This window comes from Scaptodrosophila lebanonensis, unplaced genomic scaffold (genome assembly GCF_003285725.1).
Source record: "Scaptodrosophila lebanonensis strain 11010-0011.00,11010-0021.00 unplaced genomic scaffold, SlebRS2 tig00000138-arrow-arrow-pilon, whole genome shotgun sequence".
NCBI lineage: Eukaryota > Metazoa > Arthropoda > Insecta > Diptera > Drosophilidae > Scaptodrosophila > Scaptodrosophila lebanonensis.
In genome coordinates, this window is record NW_022060587.1 from 918,798 (window position 1) to 942,004 (window position 23,207).

General features: G+C 37.0%; 1 protein-coding gene and 1 long non-coding RNA gene across 2 annotated transcripts; both read left to right on the plus strand.

Moving 5' to 3' along the window:
• Nucleotides 1–12,086: 12,086 nt before the first annotated feature.
• LOC115629311 (cell wall protein DAN4-like) lies at nt 12,087–13,467 on the plus strand. The gene is made up of 2 exons (XM_030525757.1): nt 12,087–13,253; nt 13,324–13,467. Exons 1-2 carry the CDS (start codon nt 12,087–12,089, stop codon nt 13,465–13,467), a joined length of 1,311 nt encoding a protein of 436 aa, XP_030381617.1.
• A 4,314-nt stretch (nt 13,468–17,781) lies between these two features.
• Nucleotides 17,782–18,322, plus strand: LOC115629303. Its single transcript, XR_003995877.1, has 2 exons — nt 17,782–17,921; nt 17,990–18,322. It is a non-coding gene; the product is annotated as an uncharacterized LOC115629303 (long non-coding RNA).
• Nucleotides 18,323–23,207: the final 4,885 nt, after the last annotated feature.

The following is a 23,207-nucleotide window of genomic DNA, read 5'->3' on the forward strand; positions in this document are numbered from 1 at the left end:
AAATAAAACAAACTCGTATAGAATACACACATAACGCATCTTTGTGCAAAATTTGGTGTCTCTATCTCTTATAGTCTCTGAGATCCAGGTGTTCATACGGACGGACAGACTGACAGACGAACAGACGGACAGACAGACAGACAGGGCTAGATCGACTCGTCTCGTCATGCTGATCAAGAATATATATACTTTGTGGGGTCTGCCACGCCTCCTTCTGCCTGTTACATTTTTCAGCTCCCGCAAACCTAATATACTTCTGTACATTTCATGTACAGAGTATAAAAATTGCGGGTCATATCTCTATATCTCTATATATATAAAACAGTTTGTCCTGACTGACTGACTGATTGGTGATCAACGCACAGTCCAAACGGTAAAGGCTAGGAAGCTGAAATTTGGACTCAAGTATCCTTTCATAGTGTAGATGCCCACTATTTTCGAAAACTCGAGCTCCAAAGGGGGGAAAACAGGCTCCAACGTTTGTATGAAAAATCTACAGTTTTCATCTGATTAACTTCAAACTTAGTTTGTATACTCTCAGAACAATTCCAAGAAAAACTGTGTACTTGGTTTTTTGATATTTTTTTGGGGCCTAAAATATGGGAGTTTTCCTGTAAAAAAATGTTGGAGCACAAAAGCAAGCCGCGTCAACAGCCCACACGGTAAAAGCTAGGATGCTGAAATTTGGGCTCAAGTATCCTATCATGGTGTAGATGCGCACTAAGAAGGCATTTTGGAAAATTGGTGCCCACTATTTTGGAAAACTCGAGCTCCAAAGGGGGGAAACGAAAATTTTTTTTTTCAACCGATCGACTTAGAACTTAGTTTCTAAAATCAATTAAAGAAAACAAACAAAACTGCATACTTAGATTTTCGATTTGTGTTGGAGCTTGAATTATTGGGGTTTTAATATTTATTCACAATTTCAAATGAAAAGTTTGTGCTATAAATTTAGTCCGATCGATTTAAAATTTGGGTAATGTAATCTATGTAACTAAATCTACAACTTTGCGTTCAAGGATTTTCAAAATATGCATTTTACAAATGCATGCAGAACAAACAATACAAAATATCAAACAGTTGGGGACAACTAAGTATACACACACACATACAAGCAGCTGTTCGTGTAGTTGTGTGCAAACGATTGAAATAGCCAAAATAAAATGTGAGACACTAATGTGTGAATGTACACACATACATATGTACACATCTATGTACATGTACACATCTATGTACATGTACACATCTCTGTCGGCAGCGCTGCCCGCAGCTGTTGTTGTTGTTGCTGCTTTTGTTCAACTTTTTGCTGCATACATACACGCATATAAACACGCATAGGTACGTCATGTAAATGTATGCTGTTTAAACTGAACATAAACATGTATTCTAATTTAATTTAATTAATTATTTTAATTAATTACTTCATTCATTTTTTTTAATAATTTAATTTTTTTTAAATATATATATTTTTTTTTAATTTTTCCTTTTTGTGGAGAGTACAGGCTATTTTACTGTCGGGCTTGCTCGACTGTAGCGTTCTATCTTGTCATTAGTAACTTTATGCAGCAATAACAAATTACAAAGAACGCAAATATCAAATAGTTGGGGACATCATATACACACACTCACACACAGAACAAGCATTAGTTCGTGTCTACGTATGCGGCTCTCTACGTACGGTTGAAAAAGTAAAGAGAAACATGCATGCATATGTACATATGTATGTATGACTGTGTACGTACATATGTAGCATGTATGTACATTCGTATGTATATATGTATGTATACATTGGACAATTGAGCACTGTTTGATTGTAATAAATAATGTTCTATGGTTTTAAGTCAAATTTTTAAAACGAAAAACAACAGCAACTGCAAGTCATTGGCTCGCGCTTCTTATATCGTTTTGATCATTTACGCCTGTTGATTTCAAAGGCAAAATGCCAAAAGTTTACAGTTAACGTCGCTAGGCAGCGACTGCGTGAGCGATAGTAAGGCAGAAACCGAAAGTGGACCTACGCATATTCTGCTTCGCGTTACGGGCAGATGTACATATCTATGTTTGTATATGATTTGTTCTAATTGATCTCAATAAATTATAAGATGTTATTATTTAAATTTTCTGTTAATTGCATTCAAACTTCGATGGAATTATTGATTGTATCGACGGATTCAACTATCGATAGTTTTGATGTTCTAGCACATAGAGCATCCGACACATGCCCATCTCTAGCATCTCAGCTGATCGCATATTTACAGCGACTTAAGCGGACTTAGTGTTAGCTAACAACGCTACAAATGTATTCTGAACAAATCTAAGAGTCATTTACCGTTAAGCCTATTTTGTGAGTGTATTCATGCGATTTACAAAAGCAGAAACACACCTTTTACATTCACAACAATCATATTTGGAATTGAAGACACAAATTAGTATTGAATTAAAATATTTATATTTATATATTTATATATATAGGCGGATAACGCATGCATGAAAAAATTAAATGTAGGTACATAAGTACATATCAGCGTTGCCGAACGCTCCAATTTTGGCGGGACGTCCCGATTTATAAATCAAAATTAAATGTCCCGCGTCGGACTTTTCGGGGATAACTCGACCGTGCGTACAACGTGCTGAGGAAGCACACAGTTAAGTCAGGACTGGCAGTCCGCCTGGTGCGTAACGAAGATACATATGTATGTATGTATGTATGTATGTACGTATAACCATACATAGTACTTATTGTACTATATTTGCTTTTTGGAAAATGAACTCTTTAAAAAACTTTAGAGAGCGTCGAAAGAAGAATATCATATAGTAAATAAACTTATAATTATAAGCACATTTTACTTAGCCCAGCAAAGACGGGCAAGACCTGCTAGTTTGTAATAAAGTAGCCGACGATATACAAATACAAGACAGGTTGTGTTTGTTGAAGATATTTTTTTAAATATTTTGGAAAGCGAATATCAAAAAAAAAAAAAAAAAATTTGTTGATCTGTTTCACGGATTGAATCAAAACTTCGGTCTTAGTGGCAGTTTGTTTTCCAATATTTCCAACGAGAGAGACTTTCAGCCATTAACCATTTTAGCTTTTTTCTACTTTGGTTTCCATCTGTACGATCTGATGATGTGCAACCTGAGTTAGGGCGGGCCGTTAATTAAAAGATGTAGACATGATAACGATAATAATAAAATCAACAAATATATTTGATCTTTTACAACTTGATTTTCTAAGCCGCTGTTGAAAGTCTCAATCTTTTTAAGGACTACCTCTTGATGTGTAACATATGGAAGGGCACACTAAAGGGTGTACTAAAAATCTAAGCGCGAAATATATTTTGGGCATTTATTTATACTAGATGATCCGGTCTGCTTCGCTACATTTAGTACTTTGTGGACTTCACATTCAAAATATGATTTTCTTCTTGTGGACGAATCATCCTTTGTTGAATACTTCTAATTACCGACAAACACACACATTCTCATTTAAGACTAACTAACACTTACTCGACGCTCTATTTCAGTCTGAATATTTTTTAGTCTGACTTTTGAATACGAAGAAATTTCTGAAATGTACTGAATTCACAATTAAAGTATCGAAACGATAAATAATTGGGATAAAGACTTTTCTATCTTTTAAGTTAGACCAAATTACATATACATATATGTGGAATTTGATTAAAATCAGTTCAGTATCTTCGGACATAAACATAGCACGAGATTTTTATACCCTGTACCCAAAGGGTACAAGGGTATATTAGTTTTGTGCGAGTGCACATGGAACACACAGAAGGAGGCTTGGTAGACCCCACAAAGTATATATATATTCTTGATCAGCATGACAAGCCGAGTCGATATAGCCATGTCCGTCTGTCCGTCTGACCGTCTGTCTGTCTGTATGAACGCAAGGATCTCCGAAAGTATAAGAGCTAGAATAACCAAACTTGGTAAACAGATTCTCCTGAGACCGAGAAAGGACGAGTTTGTTCATTTTTTCTGATCCACCCCCCCACTCCCCCCCTATTACCGATTTTCTATAACTCCCGTAATTCTTGGAATTTTGAACTAAAATTTGGTAGTCATATTAGGTTAGTTATTATATAACCGTATACCAATTCTCATTATGATAGAATGATCGGAAAGAAAGTTATAGCCATATAACCAGGCCCAATGCACACATACATACATATGTACAAGTACACAAACACGCATAAGGCACGATTCTGATGTAAATGTATGTATGCATGCATGGAATATTTTATATTTAATTTAGTTAATTAATTAAATTAATTTAGTTAATTATTTAAATTAAATTAATTAATTAATTTAAATACTTTTTTATGGGGTGGTACAGGGTATTTAAGAGTTGAGCCTGCTCGACTTTAGCATTCCTTTCTTGTTATATATACACGTATGTATAGATACTTGTATATATATATATATTCATACTACTTTTGATTTTCGTTCCCGAACTGAAGTTTAAATTAGCTATAGTTTCGATCAAGAATATATAGTTGACTCTGAAAGTAAAGAAGAGTACAGTCTATGAAGAAAACAATCCGCAAGATGCAAATTATACAGATTGTATATAATTGTTGGGCGGACTTGTACAGGCCTTAAACATTAATATATTGATTCAAATTGTGGTCCTATACACATTCTATGTCTATGCATTCAATAGCTATGTAGAAACACCATACTATAGTATATTGTCAATGTTTCCAATCAACTGTGCTTGACTAGAATAAATAAATTGGCTTCTAACCCAGTTTGGGCAATGCACGCTGCAAGTCAAGTAAATACATATTTGCAATTTATAATAATTATAATTATGATTAGAACGCGCGGCAGCAACAGGGCTGTGGTTTTGAGGTACAGCCACATCGAAACGTTTCCATGCGTAAATTAGCATAGAATTGAAATTTATTGAAGAGTCTGTAACGCGCCACAAACCATCAATATGCTTCAATAATTGCGGTTGTGGCAAATGCGACAGAAGCCCGCAGGGACATGTTGATGTATATTTAAAGCATGAGAAACATATCATTAACAACGTCCTACATCGTGCGTATTAACTGTATATTGAGTGTTTTGGCCTGTGTTGCTTTCCAAGTCACTTTAAAAAGTGGTGTGCTAGCTATCGGAGTAATAGGTTTGAAGGAAGGAACTCTTACCCCATGAAGAATATACATACTTATATTTATAATCAGCATTACGAAACACATCGATCTAGACATGCCCGCCTGCCTGCATTAATGACTGGACTTCTAAAACAAATCTGGAATGTAGACCTCCTAGTCCCTAGACAACATGAGTTTTTTTTTAATCTTTTGATAGACAGAATTTCGTCGATAGTGCCTGCAATTTCAAAACTGCGTACTTCCTTGTAAGAGAAAAAATGTTTTCTTAATTTTATCGATTAAATTAAGAATCCTATGAAAAAGTTCATGGTTATCTGAAAACAGATCTTACTAACAATGATAGTTGATTTTTATATTGATTACAAAGCTAATTCTCAGGGCTACATCCTTTTAAGTACTCCCAAACACTATATGTAAGTCGAAACCAAAAAGCGGACAAAAGTACGTCCAGTACTTATGTGTGGCCTGCATTTTATGATGCCATCGTTTTATCTGTCCGTTTCTTGAAGTATTCCTTAGAATTAAAATAAAAATAAAATAAACAACCCAAGCACAGAGAGCTTTTAAAGCTTGAGACACAAAATCTAAACTGTAAAGATATCGCGTATCTTGGTATATTTCTGAGTTTTGTCCATTGATATATTCTCATCCCACTCAGCGGCGAGAGGCCAGGGTGCAGGTGATACAAGAGTCGGACTGGCGCACCTTCAACGTTATGCTCGTTTTGGCTAGCATAAATGAAACTGAAATGGATTTCATATACGAAGTTTGACAAGAATACACACGGTGCTGACCACGTTTTTCTATATCGTTGACGCATGGAATACTGATGATGAATTGTTTGCATTTAACAAATGTACACATCGACCTACGTTCGAATGCGAAGATGCGTCTACTTGTGGCTACTTTGCTGGCAATGCCAATTTGGTTAATAATGCTGAGGTCGGCTAAGTAAGCTTGAAAGCCAGAAACACTCCCATACTACGAATACACACTTGGAGCGCAATTAGTAACATTATTTCGTTGTGTGAATGGCTTTTTCAACGAGTTTTTTGGATCCTGAAGCAATTATAATAATAAATGAGTTTAGCAGCCATTGAAATTGTTGGCCAGAATGGGAGCCAAGCTTCTGCTCCAGCCCGCACTGATGATATGGGCTTATGTACTCGTATGGCCATAATAAAATGAAAATATTAAAGCTTTTCGGAGACCAACATCCATGAAAAATTGCTGGCCTCTGCCGCTTGGTAGCTTGACCATGCCTGTCTGAGCCACAGGCTGCCAGTTGGCCAAGGCCTGATATGCCTTTGAATTTTCTGCATTTGTTTCGTAATGTTGATGCTCACCGCAAGTTATTGCAGGCGCTTAGCTTTAATTTTAGTTTTATTTCAGTTAAGAAGCTGTAACTGATGCAATAAATATTATTATGAAATGTTAATGAAAAGCTTCAGGCGGCGTGGCTATCGCCTAACAGAGAACATACAAGTATGTATGTATATGACTTTACTTTTAGATATATACACGTTTTTAAAGCAGTTCCATGTTTTTACTGGGGATGAAATAACACATTAATGGTGAAATAGTTAAGCTAACCATCTATTTAGAATATGTATTTGTTAAGTTGAATCGAATCGAACATGTAAAAACATATATTTATATTTCTTCAATCACATCAATTTGCATCTGGTATGTACTTATGCCTTCCCGTGCTGCTTGAAGAGAGTCGAAATATCAATAAAAATAGAGTGGAGAAAAGCCCAAAAAGACTTGATCGGCCTGGGCTTAGGGGAGTTCAACCTTTTCAGATCCAGACGGACATGGCCATATCGATTTGTTTCGTCAAACTGATCAACATACTACAACTTTAGTAATTTTGCTTCGACGATTCTCCATAAAAATGTTCTTCAACGATTTTTTCAGTAATAGCGTGCTGAGGAGCCCAGGGCCGGCAATATTTTTAACATCTTCTCGGCCATCTGTAAAGAGCTTGTATCGCATAAAAACACTTTTTTTTTTGGCAAATGTCACATTCTTAATTTTATTTTTCCCACCAAATTTAATTATATTCTTTGATCCATTGTTTCGTGTAGAAAGCAAGTACATGAAAACAAGTTTAACGCGTATACAGTATCTGTCAAAAACAAACGAAAAAGGCAAAATTATAATGATAATGTTAACATATTTAGAGTGGGGTACAAACATAAAATTATTAGAAATCGAATGTAAATATGGTCTTTTTTAACAAAAATCAGCTGCAAAATTAAGTTAAATGTGGTCGTTCTATCTTCTGGTTAAGTTTTTAATTACTATAGGAAGTTCACTATGGTACAACACTTTTTGTTTAAAAAGTTAATAATACGAAAACTAAATAAATATATATTATATATATATAATTTGGGAGCCTAGAAATTTATATTATTATTATATATATTTATATTTAATTAAAAAACATTTAGAATGTTAAAGTATGAAAAGCCCAACTTCAATTTTTCAAACTTGTTGAGGATATATTTGCAATTCAAAATACATGATTTTGAGTCTCTTAGAGCTTCTGAATAATTTGGATTTTAATTGGAATTATTAATAGTTGCATTTGTCAGCTTGATTATGAATCTACTGGTAGTATGTATATGAAAGCTGCAATTAAAAATTCTTGTTAAAGATTCGAACCTGTATTTTCGAAGTCATTAACGCCCGAATTTTATGGCTTCGTGGTCTTCATGCGTACCAGCCCTGAGCAATTACCAATTATGGCGATGACGATAGCTCAACTACTTTGTTCTGTGTGCTACGATCCTGTGGTCGCTTACCTACTAACGGCTTAAACGCTTCAGAAAGCCATTTAATTTGTTCTTTGCTTTGTATACGAGTATGTGTTGAACAATGAAATACTTTTTAATTAATGGTATACTATATTACTTGAATGCTGCTACATGTATATTTGTATCTAAATATATAAATTCTCTACCTTGTATTCTTATAAAAGTTTTGGAAAATTAACCAGTTGTGGTTTCTTTTCTTTATTTTTTTCTTTTTCTTATTTCAGCACATAGACGACTACCTGCTCTGTTGGGAGCAATATTATATTGACTGCTAATTGTTGCACTGTCCCGCAGCGCCTGTTGAAAGTACGATTTAAGAATACAAGTACATCCGCACACAATGGCACCAGAAAATGAAATGAACGCGCGCGAAATGAAAACACAATTCAAAAGCGAAAGAAAGTTCGGCGACTACGTTCCGAACCGCTCACCAGCACGTCGAGTTTGCAAATGAAGCAGGGGCCGGCGCAGCTCTTGAATGCTGTGTGGAGCGCACACGCTTATCTACAATTTATGAGCACATCTGTTCGTGTAGGCAAGTATATTTCAAAGCTTCCTGCACTGCTTTACCGACGCGACGCGACGCGACGCCACGAGAAATGTTCTGCGTGGCATGCAAGAACTTTTCACTTCTCCTACACATACATATATGTATATACAAATATGTATTGAACAAAAATAAAATTTACATACGCGAAACAGTAACGATAACAGTTTGCTGTGGTTTAGAGTTACGTTATTGACAATAAGCCTTGTTCAGTAATTCAAAAAGTTTCACCCTTTAAAGGGACATTTCTAGGCTCTGCTCATGAAATGTGCAAAAGTATATTAGGTTTGCGGGAGGTGAGAAATGTAACAGGCAGAAGGACGCGTGGCAGACCCCACAAAGTATATATTCTTGATCAGCATGACAAGACGAGTCGATCTAGGCCTGTCTGTCTGTCCGTATGAACACCTGTATCTCAGAGACTATAAGAGCTAGAGACACCTACATTTGCACATACATGCCTTATGTGTTTACGCTATACGAGTTTGTTCGATTTTGTAATTTTCCCCCATCTTCCCCCCTATCTGGGATTTCTCGATTCTCCAGACATGCATAGATTCACATAGATACAATGCCGATGTTACTGTGCAAATATACATCCCTTACGTGAGTTCGAATAACCAAGGAGGTATAATCGATCAACAAAATTTCTTGTAAATTACAATTTCCTTACTTTGTTTTCAATTATTTTCACTTTGTTGGGGGCTGTACTGTACAGAATTTGTTTCGCTAATAACTTTTCTTAGAATTGACAGAATTGAATAAAATTGGTTTTGGTGCAAAGTTTGGTTTAGGTAGCATTTAAAATGTGGACGCTATTGAAATTCTGTAGCGGGGGAAGGGGGGGAAAATTAAAAAAAAAAATAAACTCCTTTCTCGGACCTAGGAGAATCTGGATGCCAACTTTGGTTATTCTAGCTTTTATAGTTTGCGTTCATCCAGATGGACAGACGGACGGACATGTCTAGATCGATTTCTCTCGTCATGCTGATTCAGAATATGTATACTTTATTTTATAAATTTTAAAAATAATGAACTTAAATATAAAATATTCATGTGTACAAAATCTAAGACATGTTTAGGTACAGTTTGCCGAATGTGAGTACAAAATTCCGAAATTACGGGAGTTATGGAAAAAACACGAATTGCGAGGGAGAGGGGGGTGTATTAGAAAGAAAAAATACAAATTCTTACCAGAAAATACGAGATTCTAGATACCAAATTTAGTTATTCTAGCTCTTATACTGGTCGGGTTAACTCTTCTTTATCATTCTCTCTTGTTATAAATTGTTTATTATGAGATGTGGATAAGCTTCTCGATTTTGAACATCTTTTTGAGCTCACGTAACGAAAAAGATAAACTTTTTCATTGATCACCAGCCATTAACCTTTGCTCTTAGCAACAAGAACATAATCTAATTAAAAACCACCTTCTATTAGTACTGGATCGAAATTGTTTCGCTAAAAACTTTTCTTAGAACTGACCGATTTAGATGGAGTTTGAAACAAAAGTAGATAATTACATATATGTATGTAGACTAGGTGTGCAGTTTGGTTTATGTAGCTTTTGAAATGTGGACAATATTGACGAAATTCTGTTGCGTGGAAAGTGGGGAAATCAAAAAATTAAATAAACTCGAATAGACTAGGGACTAGGAGCGGAATACCAAGTTTGGTTAATGTATGCTCAGCCGTTTCCGAAATCCAGGCGTTCTTCCAGACAGAGCCACCTAAGATAATCCTCAAACACGTAAAAAAGCTAAAGTCGGTTTTCCCGACTTTGAAATACTCTGTACATATGTTTAGAACATTTATAGAAATTAAAACAAGAAGGGAATGCCAAAGTCGAGCAGGCTCAACTCTTAAATACCCTGTACCACCCACAAAAAAAAATTAATTTAATTTAATTAATTAATTAATTTAAAAAACTCGTCCTTTCTCGGGCTCAGGAGAATCTGTCTACCAATTTTGGTTATTCTAACTTTCTGAGATCCTTGCGTTCATACCGACGGACGGACGGACAGACGGACATGGCTATATCGACTCGGCTTGTCATCCTGATCAAGAATATATATACTTTGTGGGGTCTGCCACGCCTCCTTCTGTGTGTTCCATGTACACTTGCACAAAACTAATATACCCTTTTACCCTTTGGGTACAGGGTATAAAAATATATATACATATATAGAATTAAAATATGCATCATGGAAATGTCAATATTGAAAAGAGTTAAAAAAAACCAGTAGCATAGACAAAAAATATTTTAAAATTATAAAAAAAAAAACCTTTGGAATGAATCAAACTCACGTCTCCACATCATCACTTGTGATTTTATGTTGTCAATTTTTAAATTTAATATTTTAATATTAAATTTAAGTGTGCACACTTCATATTTACTAAAACACACGATGGTGCAAAATCGATGGTAAAAATATTTAAATCTAATCTGAGATCCAGGTGTTCATACGGACAGACAGACAGGACTAGATCGACTCGTCTTGTGATGTTGATGAAGTATATATATAATTTGTGGGGTCTGCCACGCCTCTTTCTCCTTCCTTTACATTTTTCAGCTCGCGCAAACCTTATATACTCTTGTACATTTCAATTAGAAAAGTACGACATTTTTATCATGTGAGTACTATATATACTATATATATACTTGTCTTGTCCATACGTAGAGCATTTTAATTAGAAACCATATATAGCCACATTACTTTTTATAGCTAGCTGGCATCGGATGCGAACAGTGGAAAATCATTATTAATATGATCAAGTTTTTGTAAATGAAACAGATCTGGGATTTATGAGTTTCGAAATGCCTCATGATATATTCCGAAGTTATATCGAAACTATATCATATATCATTAAACTGCATCATATAGCTGCTATCGAACAATGCAGAGGTTAGCTTAGAAACATATTTGTGACTCTTTAATAATGCCCCACTATAATCATTCATGCATAGCTCGGAAAAAATATGCTTCCGATGTGCACGTACTTATGTATAATGCAGATAAAGTCGAGCATTCTCCAATGAAAGCTGCAGTAATCATAATACATACTATTATGAAAGGTAAGCAAAGTTAGCGTATTATTTGCCGGAGAGCTTATACTTTGAAAGATCTTGATTATTTTGATTGCAGTTAAAAAAATTATATTCTGTAACGCAGAATTGGTTCGTTATATTTGGGAAGTCATCTACTAATTTAAAGTATATTGGAAGTGATACAACAGAGATCGCTATATATGGCCCATAGTCCTTGGCCGATAGTTCATACCTCACCTGCGCTCTCCAGCCATGTGTTGATGCTTATATCTAGATCATTAAGATGTTATAGTTGACTTATAGACAATCTGGTTGCCACCAGCGGGTGCGGGTTCGGCGTTTCAAGTAAAAAACACGTAGCTTTTAGGTAAAAGTATTGCGTGTCGATAAGGTGGAATCGGTGTTGGCTATATGAATGCATTGCGCCAAGTAATTGGCGTTGGTATTACCTTTTGCTATACGTCTATCATAAAAAGCCGCAGCACAGTGGTCAGACACATCAGTGCAGAAGAACGCTTAACTCAATCATGATTCCACTTCGGCATTGCTTTCTCTTCGGTGTGGCGCTATACGCGACTACGGTATTTGGCTACACTGGGAGCAATCAGTACGGAAAGGATGCACAGTTAAACCTCCTATATCAGTTCATGAACGGCAAGAGCGGCGGCAGCTGCCCAGAGGGAAGTTTGCCAGTGTGTGCCACGGACGGTCTTCAATATCACATCTTTGCAAATAAATGTGAAATGGATAGTCAAAATATGAAATCGATCCTGCTCAACCGGCCAGGACTTATACTCGCAGACATGCCGTACTGTGCATTTGCTCTAAAAGGATCTCCCAACTATCCAGCTCAATTTTATCCAGCTGCCCAGCCTTCGTATGGTAACTTCGTACCTGCAGCATTCGCCTATTCTGCTATAAGGGGCATGAAACCCTCTGCATATGCAGAAGGGCCGTTTCAATCGCCACACCTAGCTTACCATCCGGGATCACCCTACTTTTCTGGCGTTGAACTGGAGCCAGCCACACCTCCGTCTACAGCATCAACGACAACAGAGCCAACATACACAACGGCTGCCCAAAATCAGAATTACCATAGTCAATGCCTGGATCCTACTACACCCAGTGTCCTAAATCGAAATTATGGAACCGGAACCACCACCTCGTATTCCACATATCCAACTGAGTATTCCACAACACCAAGCACGACTCCAAGCACGACTTCAAGCACAACTCCTAGCACGACTTCAAGCACAACATCAAGCACAACTCCAAGCACGACTTCAACCACAACTCCAACAACCACAACTCCTGCAGCAAGTCAGCTTAATCGACTTAGCGCATTGACAAGTGCACCCCTTGCACTACTAAATCAGAGTGTTGACACCGGTACCGCACTCACAGAGACTACCACCTCATATCCCACATATTCAAATGGGTATTCCACGGCATCAACCACAGCTCCAACCACGACTTCAACCACGACTTCAACCACTACGTCAACCACAACTCCATCAACCACAACGCCTGCAGCACTTCAGCTTAATCGACTTAGCGTACTGTCAAATACACCCAGTGTCCTTCTGAATCAGCTTGACGTCGTCGAAACCGCAACCACAGACCCCACCACCTCGTCTTCCACACAGTCAACTGAGTCTCCCACAACTTCAAGCACGACAGAAGCTTCCGATCCGGTAATAAACAATTTTAAGCTAACAGCCAGATCTTTCCTAGCTCAACACTTATACTTGTCCTTCTTTTCAGGTCGCTGAATGGAAGCTTCTCATCAATTTCGATAGCTCTCCTGGCACGGGCTTTGTCTCTCAAAAGGCGCCCTGTAAAAATTTAAAGATTGGCATAGCCATTGGCTCATATAAAAACTTAGGGCAGACATGTTTAACATCCTAACTGCCTCGATTCTTTTATCGTAATTTAACAAATATTCTAGTAAGCATTTTATATTATAGTTTAGTGTTATTGTAATCACATACTATTTATGTTATATTGAGATTAACGAGCTTATAATAATTGATGTTTCTGAAAGTTGTAGATTTATCTTTCGCAATGACGAAGCTATGAAATACATATACTCGTAGTGTACGAGTATGTACACAAATTGTAAAAATACGGACATTGTTAGATTAACATAAGGTGCACAATTCCCGACTTATCTTTTGATTCGCACTTTGCAGTATGTTATATATTGTTCTATCAATGATTCCATTAGAAAAAATGAATTTTATATTTTCGTTCGTTAGTATAATCAGTCTAACCTGTCCTCTAACCTGTTCTTATGCTACTGTTTTTTTGCGAGTTGAGACTTGATCATAAAATCTGGACTCTCAAGGCTCACGCAGCGTTTTTTCCCCATTTTCTTGCACTCTATTTACAATTTCGTAGTATTGGATTTCCTGGTACTATGGCCGCGGAAGTCCGTTTTCCGATTCGTCTAGTCTACTATTTTGCGAACTAATTTTTTACCATTCCTGGTAGGCAATTTCAATATTCTTATTCATAGAATATTGTCTTCAAATATTTGCCCGAAATGTGAAACATAACTATACATATTTGTAACTTTTCCCATGAAACGAAATAAACCAGTACCTATTCAAATATTTTCCTATTACGATACCATCATATTGAAATATTGTTTTAATCTTGAACGAATTACAAAATATATATGTAAATCATTTCCAATACTCTAAGCTTATGAGTAGCATTTTGCATTTATATAAATAATGAAAAAAGTACAAACATAATAATAATTATTTTCTGGATATTTTGACTGCACCGTAGAACCCTTTTCTTATCATTTATTTTGCTCGTAACATTCGAAGTGTTAAATGCGTAATTTTAAATAGATGGATGAACGTATTGAGCCTTGCTATGAAACTTTGGAGTTAAAAAAGTAGGAGATGACCTGGTACCTGGCACTAAAACTATGTATAGTCAAGTAAAAAATAAATAAACTTATGCAATGACTTCTTTGGTTCTACAAGTACAAATAATATTATTATATCCTGTACCCAAAGGTAAAAGAGCATATTAGTGTAAATGTGTGTAGAAGCAATTGTGTCAAAACCACAAAGTAGACGAATTTGAAATCTCCATCAGAGTGAAAAGAATCACCAAACCTAGCAATTACATCACATTAGTGATCAGATGTCCTCATTTCATGTTTCATCGCGATAGGACATATCAAATGGAAACTTTAGCCGTATAATGTAATCTTTGCCAGAAATTTATATTTTTATGGTTCAGGTCCGTACCGAATAAAGCACACACACATACACGCTTTGAATATGTGTAAATGAAGTGTATATATATAATTGTAATATCTATTACTTTCTATATGTATACTATGTATATAAAATGTAATATAGAAAAATGTTTCATTTAGGTGCAGGGTATATAGAAGTTAGGCGCGCGCCTTCTACTCATTGTAGAATTGATGTATTGTTGCTATTAATTTGAAATTATTTCATTTTATATTTTTGTAATACCTCTAATATGCTGCAAATTAAAAAAATTTGCAGAATCTGTGTTGACCATATCCAATTAAGATGTATGTATTATAAAGAGGGTATTTCATTTTATTTATTCAAAAACAGTTGGCTCATAAATTTGTGTATTTTTATTATTAGTTAACCATGAAGAGTTCAGGTTATAAGACCTTATCTACTTAATTAGCTATAGAGTGTGTTTTAACAGTTAAGGACTGAACGAACAGTTTCTATGATTATGAAATCTACTTTATTGCAAAAATGTTGTATCTCTTACACAACAAAGAAAATGTAGTCAAAAACGGCGAAAAAAGTAATTTTATATATATAAAATATATTTTAATATTTTTCCGGTCGGAAAAGTCGGTAAAATAAATTATAGGCATAGTTATTGCCATATTTATTATTATTCTTCCATTGTTTATCACATGTTGGCGTTTATGGCTGCATAGAGATGTGTAAGAGCAGATTGTAAGAAATTTGGTAGCTTCGTTACAGGATATACGAGCCCTAACCACTATTAATTGGTACGGCATGGTTTTTTCGATAGTGCAACTTTCAATAACCTATGTTTATTTGTAAGTAATGATTAACTTTAATTTAATATCAAAACATACACAGCTTTCTTATCAAAAAAATTAAAAAACTCAATTTAAATAAGACAACTTTCCTAATACACAAAATATTTTGACCATTATTAGATATGTTGATGCAAAATGGTTTATGTTTGTTAATTTGGCAACGCTCTGCTAACAGAGCCAAAAGCTGTTAATAACAGCGGATAATAGTACTAAGCTAAGAATAAGAAAAGATGAAATGAGCAGAATTAGACTAAGGTAACTGAAACTGTAACTTAATTGAAAAATATACAAGTACGTGAAATGAAGCAGGCGAACTACAAGAACCTAACCCTAAAATGCAAGTGTTTTTTCTTGGCGGCTATTTTTGTGAGAAGAGCAAAGGGAAAACCAACGACGCGACGCCCCACTACAAGTTTCATAATGTTATACAGGATATAAATGAGTCGGAGGCTAACACCTTAAGCCAATTTATTTTACATACATATGTATGTATGGGTATATATGTATGTATGTAGTTGTTCACAGATAAATATATATGAGCATTATAGTTTAAGTAATGATAGTAGGTTGAAATTCTTCAATTCAGTATTCTGCGAATTACTTGTAGTTCATTCAATAGCAAGACCGTGGGTCGGGTTGGCCCGCACCTTCGAAACGTCGGCGTCACATCGCACCCGAATCAGTGCACAAGTGTGAGCTCAATTCATTCAAACTTTGGGTTCTCTTGTTCTTGTTGTTTTTGTTCGTTTTTTGCACAATTCGCGCAAAAAGCAGCTAAAGCGTCAGAATGCACGTAGTTGGCTGATAAAGCCGCATGCTCAACAACAATGAGCCAAACAGACACAACACACAACAGACAACACACAAGAAGCAACACACAATGAGCAACGCACAACAGAAAGAAGAAAACAAACGGTGTAAAGTGGCGAATGACAAGTAAACAAAATTGAAAAAAGTGTGCTAGACAAGGCGGCTGCCGCCGAGCGGGCGCTGCGTTTCACACCACAAACACGTAGTGCTGAAAAAATGCCTGCCGATAAGGGAAATGCAGCAAATATTATATTAACGCACAGCTCCCAGTTGGTGTCCAATATGCAACTGCTACGTCATAGGTATCGGTGTCGGTGTCGGTGTCGGAGTCGGCGTCAGCGTCGGCGTCAGCGTCCGCATATTCTTCTTATGCTACTAAGATTTCTCATATAAAGCGGGGCCATGGTAGGAGAAGACATCAGTTCCATAGCTCTGTCTCGCCATGTCTGTACTAAGCGCCTGCATTATCGTAAGCCTCCTGCTGAGCTCTGTCTGTGGCTACGACTACATCGGCTACGGCCAGTATGATCCTCAGGATGTACAGGTGGAAGTCGACTATGACTTTATGAGCGGTTACGGCGACCCCACTTGTTCCTACGGTGGTTCGCCGGTGTGTGCAACAGACGGCTATAAGTACCAGTACTTTCCAAATAAGTGTAGCCTGAACTCCTACAACGTAAATCAATTGTTTGCTGGTCGACCCCGTAAGTTCACACACACTAAGGTCAACTAATTTGTTACCAAATATTTGTCCTAACCAGAGCTCACAGCGACGGACTTGACTTACTGCAATTCGCAGCAAGTCGCTCGTGCCAGTTCATCGCCAGGAGCTTACGCTTATGCAGAGGCACGAGGCACTCAGAGCGCTAAGGCAGTAGTTGGTTTGTCCCAGCCCTCATATTCCAAGTATCCTGCACCACCTGCGGCTCCAGCACCAATCTACTCGCCATACCCTGTGCCGAGTGCGCCTGCTTATACCTCGTACGGCGTTCCAAGTGCTTACCCAGCCCCTGCACCCGCACCTGCACCTGCACCAGCACCCGCTCCTGCGCCAGTTCCGTATCCCATCTATCCGACCATGATGCCTTACCCAACGACGGAGCCAACTACCACCCCAACCACTACTCCTACGACTACTCCCACTACTACTCCTACGACTACTCCTACGACTACTCCAACTACTACTCCTACGACTACTCCTACGACTACTCCCACTACTACTCCTACGACTACTCCTACGACTACTCCTACGACTACTCCCACTACTACTCCTACGACTACTCCTACGACTACTCCTACGACTACTCCTACAACTACTCCTACGACTACTCCTACGACTACTCCCACTACTACTCCTACGACTACTCCTACGACTACTCCTACAACTACTCCTACAACTACTCCTACGACTACTCCTACAACTACAACAACCACCACCACGACAACCACAGTGGCACCGCCCACAGGGGTAAGTGTTATTTTCCAATAAGTCTCATAACTACTTCCAACACCGTTTCTCGGCTTTTACGTTTTTAGCCTGGTAGCCTGGATATCACCCTGCCCGGCGGTATTACTATATCCCTTCAATGGTCGCTAGGTGGCACAAGCACTTGCACTGCTCCACTGGTATCAGCCAATGTGAATGTTCAACTGAATGGTTTGTCGATATTACCCCTTAGCGCCTGTATATCGCTTTGATAAAAATGTGGGCTCTGTTGACACCGCGGGACCAACTCACGGCGTTTGAAAAAACGACTAAGACATCATCTCATCTCATCTTGAATTCTCAATTTAACCTACTAACGTCAAAGTGTTTCCTTTTGTTCAATTAAAAATAATAAAGCAATAGACTATATCCTAAAATATGAATACCTAACGACTTTTCCTCTGATATTATCATTCCCAAGAATCCAATGCAATAAGATCTGCTGTCGTTAATCCGCCCATAAAAATTCATATTTCCGCCATTGTTGTTGCTGCTACAGGCGTCTAATTGAAAACAAGAGTGGAATGAATGCTAAAGTTTCCAGGCCCAACTCTTAAATACCCTTAAATACTCACACAAAAATGTGTATTCAAATTTAAGGAAGGAATTTACAAGGTGGATTCGAAAGTAAACATGACTTTTTGAATCTAGCGCCCCCTGGTGGCGCTATCTATATGTCGACTGGTGAGTTAGAATCTGCTATCTTTATCGATTGTCCAGTGAGAATTTCATGATATTTCATCGATTGGAAGTGAAGTTATTGCGTTTTAAGTGTCAGTATGTTTGTGTTATCGGTGCGAGAATGAGCTTCGAACAAAGAGCCAACATTAAATTTTGTTTTAAAATTGGTAAAACTTTTACCGAAATGGATGAAACAAGTTTATGGTGATGATTGCCTATCCCGTAGCAGAGTGCACGAGTGGTTTCAACGTTTTCAAAGTGGTCGTGAGGACATAAATGACGATCAACATGTCGTGATCACCGAAAATTCCATCGAAACTGTGCGTGAATTCATCAAAAATCAGCCGAAATCATCATTGAAATTGATGGAAATGGAATTGAACATCTCGAAAACATCGATTTATCGCATTTTGATCGAACATTTGGGCTTACAAATTGACTGTCGACCAAAAATTGCTCAGAATCGATCGACGCTTGTGACCGATTATTTGACCAAAAATCACATTTTAACCATTAACCACTCGCCGTATTCATCTGATATGGCACCGTGCGACTTCTACTTTTTCGGAAAATGCATTTGCCCATGAAAGGAAAGCGTTATGCAGACGTAGAGGCCATTCAAAAGGCCATACCGGCCAACGAGCTAAAACACTCGTTCGACATGCTTTTGGATCGTGCAAAAAGCTGTATTGAAGCAGAAGGAGACTATTTTGAATAAAATAAATTGATTTTGCCGAAGAACCATTTGTTCTGGTTTTTTTTTAAGTCCTGTTTACTTTGGAACACTCCTTGTATTTAATTAAATGATGACACATGCATTCATTTTATGCTTTAAGAAATAAACACAAACTCGTCCTTTATTACACTTAGGAGAATGAGGAAGCCAGGTTTGGTTATTGTAGCTCTTATACTTTCTGAGATCATTACGGTCATGCAGACAGACGGACCTGGCTTTATCGACTCGGTATACTTGTCTGTGTATAACATACATTTGCCGTAAACCAGTATACCCTTTGAAGGCAGAGTATAACAAACACAAACGAGCATCAGACCCCTGCATGAGTGAGTTTTAAAAATCAAATCAAAAATCGCTTTTGATATTATTTTTGAGGAAGGAAGGCTCTACTAAGTACTTTAATGACATTACCTACTACTTATAGTAAAGTACAGTAAAGTTTGAATATAAAACATATGTACAAGTAGATATAAAAATCACGCTAGGCGGTTTCCCAGGGTAGATACTGTCTTAGCGAAGATTTGTTTTACCGACTTTGGACTTTTTAGATAAACAATTAGCCGCTGGTATACTTGCTTTCTGAATTTGAATAAACTGAAAGGGTAATTTTATAGGAATATAATTGTAGCTTTAATAATTGCATTAAATTTGTAAAAACCTTGAGCAATTCTGCACTATTCATAAATAACGAATTTCGTCTAAGGACATTAACTGAAAATCTTTTAAATCTATAATCTTAATAATGAAAATATATTAATAAGGCGTCAAATCAGTTATCATTTGTTTTAATCAATGGGTTAGTGCCAAAGAGCAGATTTTTGTTTTAATAAGCTGAATTAATTTAATTTAGATAATTCAATTCAAAAGATTTTTATTATTTATTTTTTTGAGGATTAGGTTACAGTGTATTTCTTCAACATACGAAATTATGCCACCGCTTCTTCGCTTGAAAGCAGCCATCTAAAATATTCGTATTCCCAGAATTCTAGGTTTGTAATTCTTCGTTTGCCGAGGGCCCATGAATTTCGTGAAGTATTTCTGCGCTAATGAGCTCCATTAATCGGCTTCCTGTTCAACATTCGCTTGTCGATATTAACCGTTTGATTTCCTACAAATATCTCGTATCTTGGGCTTAATATCATTGGATTGACAAAGCATTTAATATCATCATTTTCTATTCTTTTGTCAACTGCACAATTTATGTGACGAGATAAACGGCCTATAAATCAAGAAGTTTGTGCAATGGGGTGTCCTTGAAGGCGGCCCTAACCATTTACCAGTTTGGGCTTCTCTTATACTTGTACCTATAAACACTGACATGCTGTCCGTTGATTTCGTGCTATAATCGAAGTGTGTTCCCCATGCGGATCTCTAATACACACACACACACACACACACAGAGGAGGGGGGAGTGCAGGCAGGTATGTGGTTGTATGTGGCTTTGTTTGACATACTTTTTTTTGGTTTTTGTTCTTTTTCCAACACTTCCGTTGGCTTAGCTAAACAAATTCATAAATTTGCCGTTAAAGGCATTGTGCGTGCTTATCTGCCGCTTAGCTTCACTGACAATAAAATGGCATTAAAAGCTTAAAAAATACAATGGCGGCCATTGTTAATTGAACTGGGGACGGGCCTGGACTGCTGGGTTGAGCTGGGCCTGGACTTTTTGACAGGAAATTACCAAAGGGCCGTGTGCAAAATCTGCTCCGCCAACGGCACTCTTCGCTTTATGGACAATGAGGGACAGCACTTCGCACAATTTGCCAAAAGACAAATTTTCATTTACATTTAAATTGTTTCACTTTGTGCGGATCTTTGTCTGGGGGCAAAGCAATTTTCTTCTACAAGTATTTGTTGTTTGTCTATTTCATCCAGCTCGCTGGCATACATGAAGATACAAATTTCTTTATACTACTATATACTCGTATGCATCCACATGTCTCGCATTTATGCAAAGCGATGCTTACCTATGGAGGTGTGTGAAATACGAGCACGAGTATGTGTGCTAACCGTGCCGTACAGAACAGTACTCCAACTAATTATAATGCGGGTCAGGTGGAACGATGGAACGTCGGCTAGAGGTGGCAAGGAGCAACATAAATATTGCTGCCGCCGGGAAAAATTGCAAATCTGCAGCAGAACGAAAATACTCTTATGTCAACAAATAACACAGACACACATATACAGATACAGAAACATACAAGTACTTGTACATACATTATTGCGATTCGACTTTCCTATTCCAACGTTTTCGATAATTCAACAGATGGCTTGGCTCTGACATTATTTGATTCGAATTCATTTGTATTCCCTCACTCGTGAGCAGCAGAGACGTTTATTAATTGCCTTTCCCCGAACTTTTAATGCAAGCCGTGTTTAGAATTGAATCTACAAAAGAACGCATCTGCCTACAGATTCATAAGTAAATACACATTTGTGTAGCATACGAGTACACACTGGGATGGGCAGCCACAATAATTGTGTGTTGAAGTATTTTTCCATTTTTCCATTTTTCGACAAGAATTTTCATAATGTCGAAACTTGAAAAGTCAACTTTTATTGAAGTTGTTCTATAGCCACTAAAGCCAATTTACATTAGCGGGAAGCTGAAAGATAAATCAAAGTTGTTACCCGAAGCGAGAGCCAGCTAACCACTTTTTATGATTGTTATTAATTTTGCATGAAGGAAATCAACGACCAAATACCAAAGATTGACAATATTTCTGCTGACTTAGCCTCAGAAAGGCACTAACAACGCTTGGCCAACAACAATTTGAGCTTGACAGGCGGATTTGCCAATGCTGAGCTGTGTTGAAAGCCGCTGCCCACCGCTATGCAAATATTTTATTATACTTGTAAAATGCCTGCCAAACCTACCGCCGGCTGGGCATAAATCAGTGGCCGTGCATATGAGAGGCGAGACATAGCACGATAAACATTCATTTTGTTCTTGTTCCCGTCGTTCTTTTGCTGACTTTTCATTCTCATTTTCCCTTCCATTATTTATGACTTTTAAATTGGCTTATGCCTTATTTTTCTAATTCCCACGTTGCGCATACGCCGCGTTGGCCGCCTCCTTGTTTGTTTACAGCTAACGCGCTAAATCAATCGCACCAATTGGACAGACGGACGACTGACAGACAGACAGACAGACAAACAGACAAACTGGCAAACAAACATGGCCAAGGTAATTGTATTTGCTATTTTTATGAGCTTTAATGATTCTTCATGATTGTCCGAACTTGGCGGAAGAACAAGCACAACCTGTTTTTATGTTTGTTCTTGAAACTAAACAATTGCGCCAATTAGTAACAGATCTAAACGTTTTCCGACGAGTATTTGTTTATGTCGGAAATAAAATGATTTAGCCAAACAGTTTTGTTTATTGAGAACATTAAGCAGACTTGTATTTGAAGAAAAGGCATTACTAATATAAAGCTGTTTATTGTTGTTTTCCTTAGTTTATTAAATATAAGGTGATGAAATCGGTGAGCATGTTACCCGTGGCTTTGAGGAACACATTATTATTTCTTTTGAATTATTTAGTTCTACAGGCTCGTTGTACTATAACTATTTATAAAATTTGTTATTTTAAAACACAGAAGGAGCCATGGAATAAAATCTATACATATGTAATCTTATGCATTTTTGATTAGCATTAGCACTATCTCTATGAACACAAGGATCTGAGAAATTATGAAATAAATACAAAATATTTATAATATTAAATTCAAATATTTACAAAACCACGTTCAGGGTATATACAAGTCGGACAATAGCCTAACGGAGAGAGTTGTTTATCGCCCCTGGTGCAGATGCTTAAACCAAAAAAAAAATAGCAAAGAAATTTC